Source organism: Mobula birostris, chromosome 7, assembly GCF_030028105.1.
Source record: "Mobula birostris isolate sMobBir1 chromosome 7, sMobBir1.hap1, whole genome shotgun sequence".
NCBI classification, from domain to species: domain Eukaryota; kingdom Metazoa; phylum Chordata; class Chondrichthyes; order Myliobatiformes; family Myliobatidae; genus Mobula; species Mobula birostris.
The window spans coordinates 9,016,288-9,033,608 of NC_092376.1; the positions used below are offsets into that span (position 1 = coordinate 9,016,288).

The 17,321-nt window shown below is 44.0% G+C and overlaps 1 protein-coding gene across 1 annotated transcript in view; it reads right to left on the bottom strand.

Moving 5' to 3' along the window:
• Window positions 1-8,525: 8,525 nt before the first annotated feature.
• gucy2f (guanylate cyclase 2F, retinal) overlaps window positions 8,526-17,321 on the bottom strand; it is a 76,317-nt gene continuing 67,521 nt past the window's right edge. The window contains exons 17-19 of the mRNA XM_072264208.1: window positions 16,080-16,174; window positions 14,146-14,231; window positions 8,526-8,610 (exon numbers count right to left, since the gene is read on the bottom strand). Of these exons, the coding sequence (XP_072120309.1) occupies window positions 8,526-8,610; window positions 14,146-14,231; window positions 16,080-16,174 (266 nt within the window). The remainder of the gene's footprint in view (window positions 8,611-14,145; window positions 14,232-16,079; window positions 16,175-17,321) is intronic.

Genomic DNA, 17,321 nt, shown 5'->3' on the forward strand with positions numbered 1-17,321 from the left:
GAATTATGATGTTGTAGCAATTAGTGAAACTTGGCTACAGGAGGGGCAGAACTGGCAGCTTAATATTCCAGGGTTCCGATGTTTCAGATGTGATCGAGGCAGAGGAATGAAAGGTGGGGGAGTAGCATTGCTTGTTAGGGAAAATATTACAGCAGTGCTCAGGCAGGACAGATTAGAGGGCTTGTCTATTGAGTCCTTATGGGTGGAGCTGAGAAACAGGAAAGGTATGGCCACATTAGTGGGATTGTATTACAGACCATCCAATAGTCAACGAGACTTGGGAGAGCAAATCTGCAGAGAGATAGCAGGCAACTGCAGGAAACAAAGTTGTGGTGGTAGGGGATTTTAATTTTCCATACATTGATTGGGACTCCCATACTGTTAGGGGTCTAGATGGTTTAGAGTTTGTAAAATGTGTTCAGGAAAGTTTTCTAAATCAATATATAGAGGGACCAACTAGAGGGGATGCAATATTGGATCTCCTGTTAGGAAAGGAATTAGGGCAAGTGACAGAAGTCTGTGTAGGGGAGCACTTTGGTTCCAGTGATCATAACACCATTAGTTTCAATTTGATCATGGACAAGGATAAATCTGGTCCTAGGGTTGAGGTTCTGAACTGGAAGAAGGCCAAATTTGAAGAAATGAGAAAGGATCTAAAAAGCGTGGATTGGGATAGGTTGTTCTCTGGCAAAGGTGTGATTGGTAGGTGGGAAGCCTTCAAAGGGGAAATTTTGAGAGTGCAGAATTTGTATGTTCCTGTCAGGATTAAAGGCAAATTGAATAGGAATAAGGAACCTTGGTTCCCAAGGGATATTGCAACTCTGATAAAGAAGAAGAGGGAGTTGTATGAAATGTATAGGAAACAGGGGGGTAAATCAGGTGCTTGAGGAGTATAAGAAGTGCAAGAAAATACTTAAGAAAGAAATCAGGAGGGCTAAAAGAAGACATGAGGTTGCCTTGGCAGTCAAAGTGAAGGATAATCCAAAGAGCTTTTACAAGTATATTAAGAGCAAAAGGATTGTAAGGGATAAAATTGGTCCTCTTGAAGATCAGAGTGGTCGGCTTTGTGCGGAACCAAAGGAAATGGGGGAGATCTTAAATAGGTTTTTTGCATCTGTATTTACTAAGGAAGCTGGCATGAAATCTATGGAATTGAGGGAATCAAGTAGTGAGACAATGGAAACTGTACAGATTGAAAAGGAGGAGGTGCTTGCTGTCTTGAGGAAAATTAAAGTGGATAAATCCCCGGGACCTGACAGAGTGTTCCCTTGGACCTTGAAGGAGACTAGTGTTGAAATTGCAGGGGCCCTGGCAGAAATATTTAAAATGTCGCTGTCTACGAGTGAAGTGCCGGACGATTGGAGAGTGGCTCATGTTGTTCCGTTGTTTAAAAAAGGATCGAAAAGTAATCCGGGAAATTATAGGCCGGTGAGTTTAACGTCAGTAGTAGGTAAGTTATTGGAGGGAGTACTAAGAGACAGAATCTACAAGCATTTGGATAGACAGGGGCTTATTAGGGAGAGTCAACATGGCTTTGTGCATGGTAGGTCATGTTTGACCAATCTGTTGGAGTTTTTTGAGGAGGTTACCAGGAAAGTGGATGAAGGGAAGGCAGTGGATATTGTCTACATGGACTTCAGTAAGGCCTTTGACAAGGTCCCGCATGGGAGGTTAGTTAGGAAAATTCAGTCGCTAGGTATACATGGAGAGGTGGTAACTTGGATTAGACATTGGCTCGATGGAAGAAACCAGAGAGTGGTGGTAGAGAATTGCTTCTCTGAGTGGAGGCCTGTGACTAGTGGTGTGCCACAGGGATCAGTGCTGGGTCCATTGTTATTTGTCATCTATATCAATGATCTGGATGATAATGTGGTAAATTGGATCAGCAAGTTTGCTGATGATACAAAAATTGGAGGTGTAGTAGACAGTGAGGAAGGTTTTCAGAGCCTGCAGAGGGACTTGGACCAGCTGGAAAAATGGGCTGAAAAATGGCAGATGGAGTTTAATACTGACAAGTGTGAGGTATTGCACGTTGGAAGGACAAACCAATGTAGACCACACAGGGTTAATGGTAAGGCACTGAGGAGTGCAGTGGAACAGAGGGATCTGGGAATACAGATACAAAATTCCCTAAAAGTGTCGTCACAGGTAGATAGGGTCGTAAAGAGAGCTTTTGGTACATTGGCCTTTATTAATCGAAGTATTGAGTATAAGAGCTGGAATGTTATGATGAGGTTGTATAAGGCATTGGTGAGGCCGAATCTGGAGTATTGTGTTCAGTTTTGGTCACCAAATTACAGGAAGGATATAAATAAGGTTGAAAGAGTGCAGAGAAGGTTTACAAGGATGTTGCCGGGACTTGAGAAACTCAGTTACAGAGAAAGGTTGAGTAGGTTAGGACTTTATTCCCTGGAGTGTAGAAGAATGAGGGGAGATTTCGTAGAGGTATATAAAATTATGATGGGTATAGATAGAGTGAATGCAAGCAGGCTTTTTCCACTGAGACAAGGGGAGAAAAAAACCAGAGGACATGGGTTAAGGGTGAGGGGGGGAAAAGTTTAAAGGGAACATTAGGGGGAGCTTCTTCACACAGAGAGTGGTGGGAGTATGGAATGAGCTGCCAGACGAGATGGTAAATGTGGGTTCTTTTTTAACATTTAAGAATAAATTGGACAGATAGATGGATGGGAGGTGTATGGAGGGATATGGTCCGTGTGCAGGTCAGTGGGACTAGGCAGAAAATGGTTTGACACAGCCAAGAAGGGCCAAAGGGCCTGTTTCTGTGCTGTAGTTTCTATGGTTCTTAATCTATCTATATCCCTCTGCAGACGCATCCTCTGCACAATTTGCTGGCAATATAGTTTGGACACCTGCCAGTCTTTTATAGAATATATGACCTTTTTCTTGTAATTCCTACCATTGACAGTATCTACAGAAGACAGTATCTACCAGCATCAACCCCCACCATCTGGGTACTGCCCTCCTCTTGCTGGTACCATCAGGCAGGAGGTATGAAAAAACTGAAATCCTGACCACCCAAGGTTCAAGAACAGCCATTTCCCTTGAACTGATCTGCACAGCCCTAACCCTTCCTCAGCAACCAAACACCTGCTGTACTTGTCTTTGATTGCGTCTTTGCTTTTTGCACTTCTTTATTTTTTGCACAGTGGTTTTTTTCTCTCTCTGTACCCTGTTGAATTTTTATGTATAATATATTAGCTCTGTGTTATCTGAACCTACAAGTCTGTAATATGGCTGCAAAATTTTCATTTTACATGTCCCTCACTGGTTCCTTAAGGTTGTCATAGCTGAGGATGGACGAGGGATAAGCTCCCACTGCCTGTTAAATGCTCCCAATGGCCTCTGACGACCAGGTCTAGCTCCTGGCCTTCAGGTGTGGCCTATCTACTAAGCTCAGTGGAACAATTTCTACTGACAGGAGAAGGGGCAAAGGTGAGTTAGCGGCACCTTGAAACCAGTTGCCTTGGGCAGATGGGGCCCGTCAGCTGTGGTTGGCAACTCACCTAGGAGAAGAAAAACTTTGATCTCAAACCTCCACTGCCTGGCGGCTATACCCACCCATGGGGAGGGCTTTGGGAGTAAACCCCCGAGGGAAAAATCTGGAGCTGGAGTCCCTAAAGCATTGAGTTCAACTTCTGCGATGCCTCTGGCGCCAAACTGTATTGGTCTCTGCCGTTCCTTTGGATTTGTCAGCTGGGTGGAGAGGGGGAGCCTGCTGCATGGGCAACAGCTTACTCTCCATATTGCACTGTCCTGACTTGTGTACCTCATAGACAGCTGGGGTGCAATATCCGCCGTTGACCCCGACCCAAGAAGGGCCTCAATTTGTGAGTCACTGTACTTGTGCACATGACAGTAAAATCGAATTGATTTGAAGATTGATAAATTAACTAAAATGTGGTTAAGCAGACAATTTAATTAAGACCATGAAGTAAAATATACAACATTCATGCCCCAACAAGTTTACACAACCACTTATCTCCCTAATCCATTGAGTTCTTCCTCTGAGTGTTGAAAGATGCACTTGAGAAATATTACAAAAGTATGTCCATTTCTGCCATGTAATGATGCTGAAAAACTAATTCACACCTTTATATCGAACAGACTAGATTACCGCAATGCACCTTTTACTAAATCTAAATCCAGTCTAAATCTACTGGCCTTCCAAAACAATCTAATGACAAATTTCAGCTCATTCAGAATGCTGCTGCTAGACTTTTAAATAAAACCAGGATGAGAGAGCGCATCACTCCCATAGTAACCTACCCTGCATTAGCTTCCAGAAACTTTTAAAATTGTTTTTAAAGTTCTCATACTTGTTTTTAAAGCTCTTAATAGTCTGAGACCAGAGTACATCATAGAATCAGTTTTGTTTTATAATCCTGCCCAAGCTCTCAAGTCTTCTGCCAGCCTCTTAAGTTTGAACAATCTCCCTCAAAAGATCAGCTTTTTTGAACTAAAACTATAAGGGATGTGGACTCAGTTATCTACTTATTTAACCTTGCTCTTATCTGACATCATTTTGTCTTTTACCTTCATGTTTGCACTGTATCCTATTGTAAAGCACTTTGAATGACATTGTCTGTATGAGAGGCGCTCTATAAATAAGTCATTATTATATATGTAATAAAGAAATAACACAATCCTGTAGCTGGTATTGTAACCTCACCCACTTTGGGTGGAACTTTATTTGCTATATTTACAGTACATGTCCTCCTCAGTGAAATGTCCATCTGGCTCCATTCCTTAGTTGAGTAGATACTAGTCAAAACCCACCCCCAGTGTCTCCCCTTTTCTCCATCTTCCATCAGGGCTCTCTTGACCACCAAGTGCCAGACAATGGTGATATCCACCTGGCGATAATGTAGCTATCGCCTCCGACACTCAAGGGCATTACAAAGTCAGCTTTATCCCTCACATGTACATTGAGCAACACAGACTGAGGATGCACCGGGGGCAGCCCGCGAGTGTCGCCACACTTCCCGCACCAGAGTAGTCAACCCAGCTCTAGAATGTGGGGGGAAACCAAAGCGCCCAGAGGAAACCACGCGGTCACTGGGAGAACGTACAACCTCCTTACAGACAGCAGCAACAATTGAATGGGGTCACTGGTGATTTAATTGCCTTATGCTAACCACTACACTATCGTGCTGCCCTGCAGCCCTGGATCACAGCACCACCAACCCCGCCCCCCACCCCCCCAGCTCTCGGTATCCTGGGGGTTAGCATTGACCAGAAACTGAACTGGAGTAGCCATGTGTGGCTAGCTGTCTAGACAATGTGGCTACAGGAGCAGGTCAGAAAATGGCAAGTAATTCTCCTCCTAAATCCCATTCGGTGTCCACCATGAATGTTATTTGCTTACTTTCATTGTTTGCACAATTTGTTTCTTTTCCTGCACATTAGGTCTTTTTTAATGGGTTCTGTTGGGTTTCTTTGTTTTGCGTCTGCCTGTAATTTGTATATAGTATATATACTTTGATAATAAATGTACTTTGAACATTGAATCATCTGCAAGGCTCAATTCAGGAGTGTGATGGAACACTCTCCTCTCGCCTGGATGAGTGTGGCTTCAACGACACATGAATTTGAACTCCATCATCATTATGTGCCATGGCGTATGACATGGGAGATCCTGGTCTCATGACCATGATTGCTCTTAGCAAATTTTTCTGCAGAAGTGGCTGCCGTTGCCTTGTTCCAGGCAGTGTATTTACAAGATGAGTGACACCATCTGGGTCATAACAGCCTGTTAGGTAGCTACGTCATCCAGAACCATTCACTCACTCCACACCTGATGTATCTACGGAATGCATTGCCACAACTCGCCAAGCCTCCTGACACAGCACCTTGCAAAGCCACCACCTCTACCAGCTGGAAGGACAAGGACGGCAAAAGCAGGGGGAGCACCACCCCCTGGAAGTTGCTCTCCAAGCCATGCACCGTCCTGACATGGAAATGCACTTTATTAATTACACCTGCTCTTTAATGCAAATACCTGATCAGCCCATCATGTGGCAGCAACTCAATGCATAAAAGCATGCAGATGTGCTTTTATGCATTGGGGTTCAGTTGTTGCTCAATCCAAATATCAGATTGGGGACGTGACTTTGATAGCAGCAGAAGACCATGAACATACATGCAGCTACCATTTTATTAGGTATAGGAGGTACCTAATAAAGTGGCCACTGGGTGTATAGTGCTGTCCCTTTGCCATCGCTGGGTCAAAGTTGTTCAAGTCCCTGCCTAACAACTCTGTGCAACACACACCTGAAGAGCTCCATCCGTTCCAGACAGACTCACCACCAAAGACTCCAGCAAATTTCTGCAGATCTGACGGAGAGAAATCTGTATGGTTGCATTGCTGTCTAGTATGGAGGCTCCAATGCGCGGGATTGCAAGGGTTGTCAACTCCTTCATGGCTCAAGACTCCCCATGATTGAGGACATCTTCAAGAAGCGGTGCCTCAGAAAGGCAACATCCATCACTAAGGACCCTCACCATCCAGGACAAGCCCTCTTCTCATTACTACCATCAGGGAGGAGGTACAGGAACCTACAGACCCACACTCAATGATTGCGGTTTCAAGAAGGCAGCTCACCACCACTGGGGAGGAGACAATTAAATGTTGGCTTAGCCAGGGAAGCCCACATTCCTTAAATGAGTAAAATAACTGGCCTGGCATGACAAACTCTTCAATTCACCCACTCTCCATTGGGTGAGAAGTACCACTCGCTGTTGGGCAATCTGTCACACCCCCTTGCTCTCAACAAGCATCATCAAAACATCCCCCAGGGTGGAGGTAAGGCTTGAAGTGCCCATACACTACCAATCCTTGGAGAAAACTGGCAGTGTGTCTCACGTTATTGTCCCACTGAGCAAACCAAAGGAGACAGACAGATGTCATGGCAACTGATCTCTCCATCTACTCAACGTTCCATTTGATAAAGATTAGCTTTATTTGTCACATGTACGTCAAGAACCACAGTGAGATGCACTATTTGTGTCAAATTAAATCAGTGGGGGTTGTGCTGGGAAAACCACAGGATTCGCTGTAATTCTGGCACCAATATAGCATGCCCACAATTCACTAACCCTAACCATATGTCTTGGAACGAGGGAGGAAACTGGAGCAGCCAGAAGAGAAACCGCGCGGTCATGGGGAGAAGGTACAAACTCCTTACAGGCAGCGACAGGAACTGAAACCTGATCGATGGTCACTGCCACTGTTATAGGACCTGCTACACTGCCATGTTCATGTAAGGCTTTACATAAATATAATGGAGTTAATGGTTAGGCTGGTGGAGAGAGATGAACGGGGAAGAGTGAGGGGTTGTCCCAGTGTTCTGATCACCTGGGTTCATTGCAGGTGACAGACAGGGCCCCCCCTCTGTGTACCATGGAAGAACATGCAACATAGCCTTCGAGCACCCTGTCACTTTGCTCTCTTCTCAAATAAAACAGCACTGGTGACCAACAACCTCGTGTGTCAGGATTGGAATGTCTCCAAGCAATTTTGGGCCCTTTATCTATGAAAGGATGCGCTGGCAATGGACAAGGTCTGGAAGGGGTAAACGAGAATGATCCCGGGAATGAAAGGGTTAACATGTGAGGAGAGTTTGATGGCTCTGAGCCTGTACCCACTGGAGTTTAGAAGAATGGGGGGGGGGTGGGATCTAAATGAAACTTTTTGAATATTGAAAGCCTAGATGGAGTGGATGTGGAGAGGATGTTTCCTATAGTGGGGGAGTCCAGGACCAGAAGGCACAGCCTCAGAACAAAAAAGTAGAGATAAGGAAGAATTTCTTTGGACAAAGGGTGGTAAATCTGTGGAATCCATTGCCACAGATGTGTGTGGAGATCAAGTCAATTGGTGTATTTAAAGTGGAGGCTGATAGGTTCTTGATTAGTAAGAGGATCAAAGGTTACAGGGAGAAAGCAGGAGAATGTATTGAGAGGGATAATAAATCAGTTATGATGGAATGGCTGAGCAGAGTCAATGGGCTGAATGGCCTAATTCTTCTCCTGTGTTTTATGATCTAATAGGAACTTAATGTCAGATAACTATAATAAGAAAAGTGAAATCCATGAACTATTATACTGTATGGTTGCTAGTTGCTCCTGCTTCTTGTGTTAGGCTTCATTGAACCTGTCTTCATCCTCTGGTCTGCAGCAATATTAAGGAATATTATCTTCTTTAAATAGAAGGGTTCTGTTTCATTCTGCTGTGCTGGGAAGAACAGAATTAACAAGATCTGCTTTAATCTTGTTAAAGCAATGAGCTATCATCCTGGCTTCTTCAAAAAGCCCTTGGCTTTGACAGTGAAGGTGATTCCAGTAGCAGTCTCTCACTTTATCACTTCTCTTATGCCTTCTTATTCTGCCTTCTTCCCCCTTTCTTTTCAGTCCTGAAGAAGGATCTTGGCCGGAAATGTCGCCTTTTTATTCCCCTCCATGGATGCCGCCTGGCCTGCTGAGCTCCTCCAGGATTTTGTGTGCGTTGCTCAATCCTTCTGTTTGTCTGTCGCCTTGTTTGCCTTCTGGAATAGGGTCTGAATCTCTTTGGTCACTGTCATTTGCCAGTTCTCCCTGTAAGAAGAAACAAAGAAAAAGAAAACAAAGTCAGAAAACCCAACTATTGTCCGGAGAATAAAAACACTGGTTGCTAGAAATCTAAAATAAACCAGGATGTGTCAGAAATACTCAGCAGGGCAGGCAGCGTCTGGAGAGAAAGAATCTGAGTCAATGTTGCAGGAGAGTTGAGGTGGCTACTTTGCACACCCGTGTTTCCAAATGCCTCCTCTGTCCTCAGGGCAGTCAAAATGTCTATCCTATTTCTTTTAGTGTTTCCCCCTCCTTTAGGGAGCACCTACTGCTCAGCCATGATAGAAAGGCGGAGCAGACTTGATGGGCCGAATGGCCTAATTCTGCTCCTATGTCTTATGGTCACTCAACAGCTCCCAAATGGCCTATCCTGGTCCAAGCACATTATTGTCACGACCAAAAAAGCTCACCAAAGCTCACTCTACTTCCTCAGGAGACTCAAACAATTCGGTATGCCTCTGTTGGCTCTTATCAATTTTTATTGATGCACCTTAGAAAGCATTCTGTCTGGTTGCATCACAGCTTGGTACGGCACGTGACCACTAGAAACCACAGAGAGTTGTGGACACAGATCAGCACATCATGGGAACCTCAATGGACTCCTCGCTGTTTCAGTGAAGAAGCTGGGATCATCAGAGGACCCCACTCACCCCCAACATTCTCTCTTCTTCCCTCTCCCATCGGGCAGATGATACAAAAACCTGAAAACATGTATCACCAGGCTCAAGGACAGCTTCTATCCCACTGTTAGCAGACTCTTAAATGGACATCTTGTACAATAAGATGGACACTTGGCCTCAGAATCTACCTCATTTTGATTTTACACTTATCTGCACTGCACTATTCAGTAGCTTTTACATTTCATTCTGCAGTGTTATTGTTTTACTCTACACTGCCTCAATACACTGTGTAATGATCTGATCTGTATGAACAATCTGCAAGACAGGCTTTTCACTGTATCTCAGTGCATATGACAATAACAAAGCAATACCAATACCAAATTGCTCCTTCAGTTCCAAGGGATTCGACCCCAGTGTGTAATCACTCCATGGAATTAAACACTGGTGGTCAGTTATATCCACACTTTAGTTACCTGAAATGTATGATACCAGGTCCTGGTTAGACTCCACCTGAAGCAGTACCATCTCAACTCTATTATGCTGCGGATATTTGGCCAGCAATGAAGATCCCCTATCTCTGGCAGTGTTCAGGGCTTCCTTCATCATGTTAATAGCTCAGTTTTCACTGCTGTCAGTCATTCAAGTCCCGGTTGAAGACTCAGGAATACCATCGCACACAGATGTAGAAGAATTCTTCATTGCTGTTTCTGTAACAATCTTGTTTTCCCAGTCAGGTTTGTACCCTGAGCTGAACCCCCAAACCTTAGTCTGGTTTCTACCCTTTGACCTGTTTGGGATGGGTGACCCTACAAGGAGCTAAAGCATAAAGCCCTGACTCCAGCCAACATAGCTCTCTGGGTCATTGAGGCTTGTGAGCCTTCAAACCACAACAAGGTTGTGGTTCTCTTGGAGGAGTTCCACACCATGGAAAATATATATTTTTGGTAACTTAAAATGTCATGTGCAATTTCAAGGGCCTGTGTTGCTTTTGTGAACACCTTCAATTTTCATGCAGCCCCTTTGAGAGATGCTCAAAGCACAACCCAGTGGAAAGTATCCATCTCAGAGATGACACAATGCAAAAGTAAAATGTAAGGAAGATTAACTGAGAAAAGGCTCCTACCACAGCCACAATTTGAAACACAGTACCACACACAAAGTGCTGGAGGAACTCAGCAGGCCAGGCAGCAGCTATGGAGAGGAATAAACAGTCAACATTTCGGACTGAGACCCTTCACCAGAAGAAAGGCAAAGGAAGAAAGCAAAAATGCATCACGAAACCATTCAAGGGAGAACCAAGGAAAGAACTCTGTGAACCAGACACGTGCACCAGTGTCACACTACCTCCGTTACACCTTTGCTTCAGAGGACTGCTCTGCCTTTAAATTTCTGCGCTCTGCAAGCTCTTCCAGATCCAACCCATGACTCCTAGCTCTGCGGAAGATATTTGAACAGTGGTGTGACTCCTGGGCAGCAGAATGGCCTCACTCAATGGATTCCAAGTCAATGCACTTGATTTGAATAGGTAGTGAATGATGTTTGTATTGTTGGTCATTGTGCATTATTGTTCTCAGGGCGGCTTTGATCAGTAGATTACACACTTTCCTTAAGGTTATAATTTCAAACCACAATCCGGGGTTTATAAATGTAATGCAAAAGCAAAGGTTCAGTGATTGCTGGAAATTTTGAAATGCATACACAAAGAAAAGCTATACAGGTCAGGTAGCGCTTTGACAAACTTCTGTAGATGCACAGTAGAGAGTATCTGGCCTGGTATGGAAAAACCAGTGCCCAGGAATGGAAAAGCATACAGAAAATGGTGGATACAGCCCAGTCCATCACAGGAAAAGCCCTGCCAGCACTGAGTACACCTGCAAGGAGCACTGCCACAAAAAGGCAGCATCCAAAGTCAAAGACCTCCATCATCCAGGCAATGCCGTCTTCTAGTAGCTGCCATCGGGAAGGAGATACACGAGTCTCAAGTCCCACGCCATCAGGTTCAGGAATAGTTGTTACCCTTCAACCATCAGTCTCCTGAACCAGCGTGGACAACTTCACTCACCTCAGCACTGAACAGAATCCACACCCTATAGTCTCACTTTCAAACATTCGACAATTCAAGTTCTCGGTATTATATATTTATTTTATTTGCTCAATTTGTCTGTTTTTGCACACAAGTTGTTCCTCAGTCTTTGTTTATGCATAGCTTTTAATAAATTCTATTGCATTTCTTTATTTTCTTGTAAATGACTGCAGGAAAATCAGTCTCGAGGTCGTTTTTTGTAACATATACGTACTTCAATAACAAATTTACATTGACCTCAAGCACCTTTGCTGAGGGTTAATGTTACATATCGATGACTAATTGAAGGGCTGTGAACATGAGCAAGAATACCCACACTCAACAATTTAGAAATGGTTTCTTCCCCTCTGCCATCAGATTTCTGAACACTCCATGAACCTATGAACACCACCTCACATTATATCAAACGGATAGGCAGAAAGGTGAACGGAATGGCAAGGCTCTGTCGGTGAAAAATGAAATTATATCATTAGAAAGCGGTGACATAGGGTTGGAAGGTGTTGAATCATCATGGATGGAGGTAAGGAACTGTAAAGGTAGAAAAGATCCTGATGGGAGCTGTACACAGACTCCCAAACAGTAGAAAGGATGTGGTCTACAAGCTACAATGAGAGGTAGACAATGTATGCCAAAAGGGCAATTTTCAATATGCAGGTAAATTGGGAAAATCAGGTTGGTGCTGAACTCCAAGAGGGGGAGTTTCTAGAATGCCTACGTGATGGCTTTTTACAGCATTCTGCCTGTTTGCATCGCAGTCTGGTATGGAGGTTCCAATGCACAGGATCGGTAAAGGCTACAGTGTTGTAAACTCAGCCAGTTCCATCGTGGCACCAGCATTGAGGACATCTTCAAAACGTGTTCCCTGAAGAAAGCAGTATCACCTACCGAATCTTGAAAGGACTCGATAGGGTGGATGTGGAGAGGATGTTTCCTATGGTGAGGGTATCCAGAACTAGAGGGCACAACCTCAAAATTGTGGGACAACCCTTTAGAACAGAGGTAAGGAGGAATTTTTTTAGCCAGAGGCTGGTAAATCTCTGGAACGCTCTGCCACAGACTGTGGTGGAGGCCAAGTCCATGCATGCCTTTAAGGCGGAAGTTGATCGTTTCCTGATCGGTCAGGGCATCAAAGGATATGGCGAGAAGGCAGGTGTATGGGGTAGAGTGGGATCCGGGATTAGACATGGTGGAATGGTGGAGCAGACTCGATAGGCTGAATGGCCTAATTCTGCTCCTATGTTTTATGGTCTTATTAAGGACCCTCACCACCCAGGATTGCCCTCTTTGCATCACTACTACCTGGCGGGAGGTAGACATACACAGAATGTTTTAGGAACAGCTTCGTCCACTCTGCCATCAGATTTCTGAACAGTCCATAAACCCATGAACACTTTCTCACTGTTCCTCTTTTACACCATTTATTTATTTTTTACATTGTAAGTTATAATAAATTTTATGATTTGCTCTGTACTGCTGCTCAATCATCAGATTCTTGAACCAGTGGGAATAACTTCACTCAACTTCACTTGCCCCATCACTGACTGCTCCCACAATCTATGGACTCACTTTCAAGGACTCTTCATCTCATGTTCTCAATACTTATTACTTATCTGTTTATTATTGTTATTACTTCTTTTTCTATTTGCACGGTTTGTTGTTTCCTAATCATTAGGAAGGGCTTTGGGAGTAAGCCCCGATGGAAATATCAGGAGCTGGAGCCCCTAAGGCAGTCCTACACTGAGTTCGACACTGACTGGCAACTCCTGCGACGCTGTTGGTGTCAAACTGTATCAGTCTCTGTTGTTCTTTTGGGTTCATCAGCCGTGTGGAGAGGGGGAGCCTGCTACCTGGGCAACAGCTTGCTCTCTATATTGTGCTGACCAAGCTCGCGTATCTAGGCAGTTATGATGCAAAATCCATGATCGACCCTGACCAACAGAGGCCGAAGTAATTTTGGAGGAGGTTGCATGATGAAGAGAGACTGGAAAAGAAAGAATACTAGGACACTGTATCACGAGGAGCTCAGTGCAGATCGGCGAGCCTGAAGGAGCGGCTAAATGGGATTTGGTGTGATCTTGGACATGATCAACAGGGTAGGAGGAACAGTCATAGGTGAAAAGAGTAGCTGATCATATACACAAGAAAGTCTGCAGATGCTGGAAATCCGAAGCAACACACGAAGAACTCAACAGATCAGGCAGCATCTATGGAACAGTCAACGTTTCTGGCCAAGACTCTTCATCAGGACTGAAAAGGAAGTGGGAAGACACCAGATTAAAAAGGTTAGGGGAGGGGAAAGAGGAGAGCTAGAAGGTGATAGATGAAACTAGGTGGGTAGGAAAGATAAAGGGCTGGAGAGGAAGGAATCTGATAGGAAAGGAGAATGGACCATAGAAGAAAGGGGTCATGGGGAGGTGAGAAGAGGTAAGAGGCCAGAGTGGGGAATAGGGAAGGGAAGGGAGTTTTTTTTTATATTGGAAGGAGAAATTGATATTTGAAGACCACTCAGAAGGAATATAAAGTGTTGCTCCACCACCCTGAGGATGGCCTCTTTTCAGACAGTCATCGCCTCAGCACCAAATCCTCCGAGGTTTGCATCATGCTGACTCCTCCGTACAGTAGACTGCAGTCCAAACACACTTGCATTACACTTCCTACTGGGTTTTGTTGCCAGGAAGGTCAAGAAACAAACTGCCCAGCGGGTCGAGTAGCATCAGCGGAGGGGAAATTAATTTTGTGTCGGGAACATGTGCCAGGACTGAGCGCGGACAGGGGGAGATGAAGAGGTGAGAGGCAGGGCTAAAGGCATGCTCTTACCCTGGTTTGATTGCCGGTGGCTCAGGTAAAGGGTCAGTAAAATCATCCTTCCCAACCAGCCAGTAAGTTTCTTCAATACCCTTGCCCTGAAACATTAAGCAAAGGAGTGAAATTTTCCTCTTGGCTTTCACTAGCAATATTGTCATGAAAACAGGCTGTTTTATAGTATACCAGTAACATTGGCAAGCTTCTGATCCCTGCTCCCGGACTGTGATAAAATATCTGACTGAGCTCACCCGCAGCTATGTATAAACACCCTTGTTGGATTAAAGTGTAGAATTGGTATTTTTCTATATTTTCCTTGTGGTTATCTTTTCTATGTTTGCTTATGATTTTTACATGATCACCTACACTACTGTGCAAAAGTTTTCAGCATATATACATGGAACCTAAGACTTTTGCATAGTACTGTAGTAATTTTATGTATTGCACTGTACTGCTGACCCCCCAAAATTTCATGACAGATGTGAGTGATGATAAACCTGATTCTGATATGAGTCTCTGTTGTGGACTTAGAGTGGGAAGGGAGCAGGGAGAGGGGAATCACGGTTGGGAAAAGGGAAAGGGAGAGGGAAGGGAGTGGCAAGCACCAGAGGGGCATTCCGTAATGATTAATTAAATAACTGTTTGGAATCATATGACCTTGCCTCGTGTCTCAGTGCTGAGCGTGTCTGCACCCAGACTGCTCAACACCCCTGGCACTCCTTCTCTGCCTCCTGTGCCACGCCCCTCCCATGGCACTCCACTCTCGTCATTCCCAACATCTTTCGCTCCCACCAGATTTATAAACTGGCTCTCTGCTCCACGTTGACAGATACAGCACTGTGCAAAAGTCTTGGGTGCCCACGCTATATATCTCTCTCTAAGAATATTGCACAGTACTGTATATACGTGTAATTATTCAGTAAATTTTCTAGTAATTGTATTCTACATCTGTATTTTCAAAAACCTTCTCAGTTTATCCGTAGAAGGTGTTACACCACTTGAATCTGTTTATTTCATAGGTTAATCGTCATCACTGGAATGTTGTTTCTCCCTAGTCTGAGCACAACACAACCACAACTTCTTTTTTTCTTTTCTTTCCCCCTTTGCTCGTTGTTTGTTTCTGCAACTCTTAATAAAGTGGCCCTAACCACCATGTCTTAAATTCAGATCCTGAGTTATCTATTACACATACAGTACATTGAACTATACAGTGAAATGTGTCATTTGTATTAACAACAAACATACCCAAGGACTATTTGAACTATGGTACAATTCTGCACAGTCTCCAGTCTCTGTTGTTAATACAAATGACGCATTTCACTGTATATTTCAATGTCTCCAGTCCATCATGGGTAAAGCCCTCCCCACCATTGAGCACATCTACATAAAAATCTGTTGCAGGAAAGCAGCATCCATTGTGAGAGATCCTCACCATCCAGGCCATGCTCTCTGCTCACTGCTGCCATCAGGAAGGAGGTACAGAGGTCTTAGGACCCACACAACCAGGTGCAAGATCACCTTCAATACAAGGCTCTTGAACCAGAGGCATTCAAGGACAATTATGGCTATGGAAAGACCATGATCGCCCATGGCATACGACACAGCATAGAACAATTTATTATTTTTTTCTTTTTGCATTTGGAGAGTTTGCTGTCTTCTGCACGGGGGTTGTTTTTCTCTATGATTCTATGGTGTTTTTTTGTGAGTACCCACAAGAAAACAAATCTCAGGGCTGTATATGGTGGCATATATGGACTTTGATAATAAATTAACTTTGAGTTTTATGTTCTTATGGTCTTAATTGGTTCAGCATACCACTGTGGACAATAGGGCCTGTTTTGGTACAGTACAGTTCTATGTTCTATTAATAAAACAGAGTAAATACAAATTACAAATGAAGACATTACGGCCAATAATTTGAAGGTACTCCAACTCATTAAGAAGCTCACCTTCAGCTCAGTTTGTCCGCGGACCTGTATCTGATAGCCCTCGTCTAATGTGCGGAGAATTCTTACAGTACTCTTATTGACATGAATTCGATAGGCTGTAAAGAAGAAACAAGAAGCAGTTACTGAGGAAGCAAGGAAACTTTTTCATCCTTTGTGTTAGACTTCTATCAAGCTGCTTGGAATAACAAGTAGCTGGCCTTTCTGCAACGATTTTTCAGAGCGTCCTGAGCAATTTCAAACACAGAACAGTAAAGTACATGACAGGCCCAGTGGCCAAGGTGTATGCTGTCCTTTTAACTGACTTCAAGATCAATATAACCCTTCCCTCACACATAGCCCTCCATCTTTCGATCATCTACTTGCCTGTTTCAGAGTCTCTTAAGTGTCCCTAATGTATCTGCCTCTCCCTCCACCTGGTGTATTCCATGTACCCACCACTTTCTGTGTGAAAAACCTACCTCTGACATCCCCATTATACTTTTGTCCAATCATATCAATACTCCCCTCACTTCTGCCCTGGGAAAAAGTCTCTGGCTGTCTACTCAATCTATGCCTCTCAGTATCCTGTACATCTCCATCAAGTCACCTCTCATCCTCCTTCACTCCAAAGAGAATGGAGTTCTTTAATGTTTAGTCACTTGTTTAAATAGAAGAACATACAGCACAATCAATCAAGACCTGGGAAGTGGGATTAATTGGTCCTGCTTTAGCAAGCAGAGACACATTGGACCAAATTGCCAACAATTTCAGTGACTGAATGATTCACCATCAGTGATCTTATTATGTTCAGATGGCCCACACTCAGTGTTGTTACACATTGGACCAAATGGCCAGCAAATTCAATGACTGGATGATTCACTATCTGTGATCTCACCCTGTACCAATGTTCCACAATCATTGTTGTTACACATTAGCAATAATCTCCAGCCTATAAATGGTTCTCACTCTCTGTTGGTGGTCTCCACTCTCCACCCAAGGACAGTTAAAAAACACTTAGATCGATAATAGATGTAAGGAAAATGGAGGCTTATGGGCTGTGTAAGAGGGGGGGGGTTAGATTGATCGTGGAGTAGGTGTATATTGGTCAGCTGAAGGGCCTTTAATGTGCTGTACTGTTCTATGGTCTATTTTCGATATCCTATTTCTATGTTTTATGGTCTACACAGCACTGGTTCACGATGTTTTTTTATGCCATGGACCCCTACCATTAACCGAGGGGTCTGTGGATCCCAGGTTCAAAAC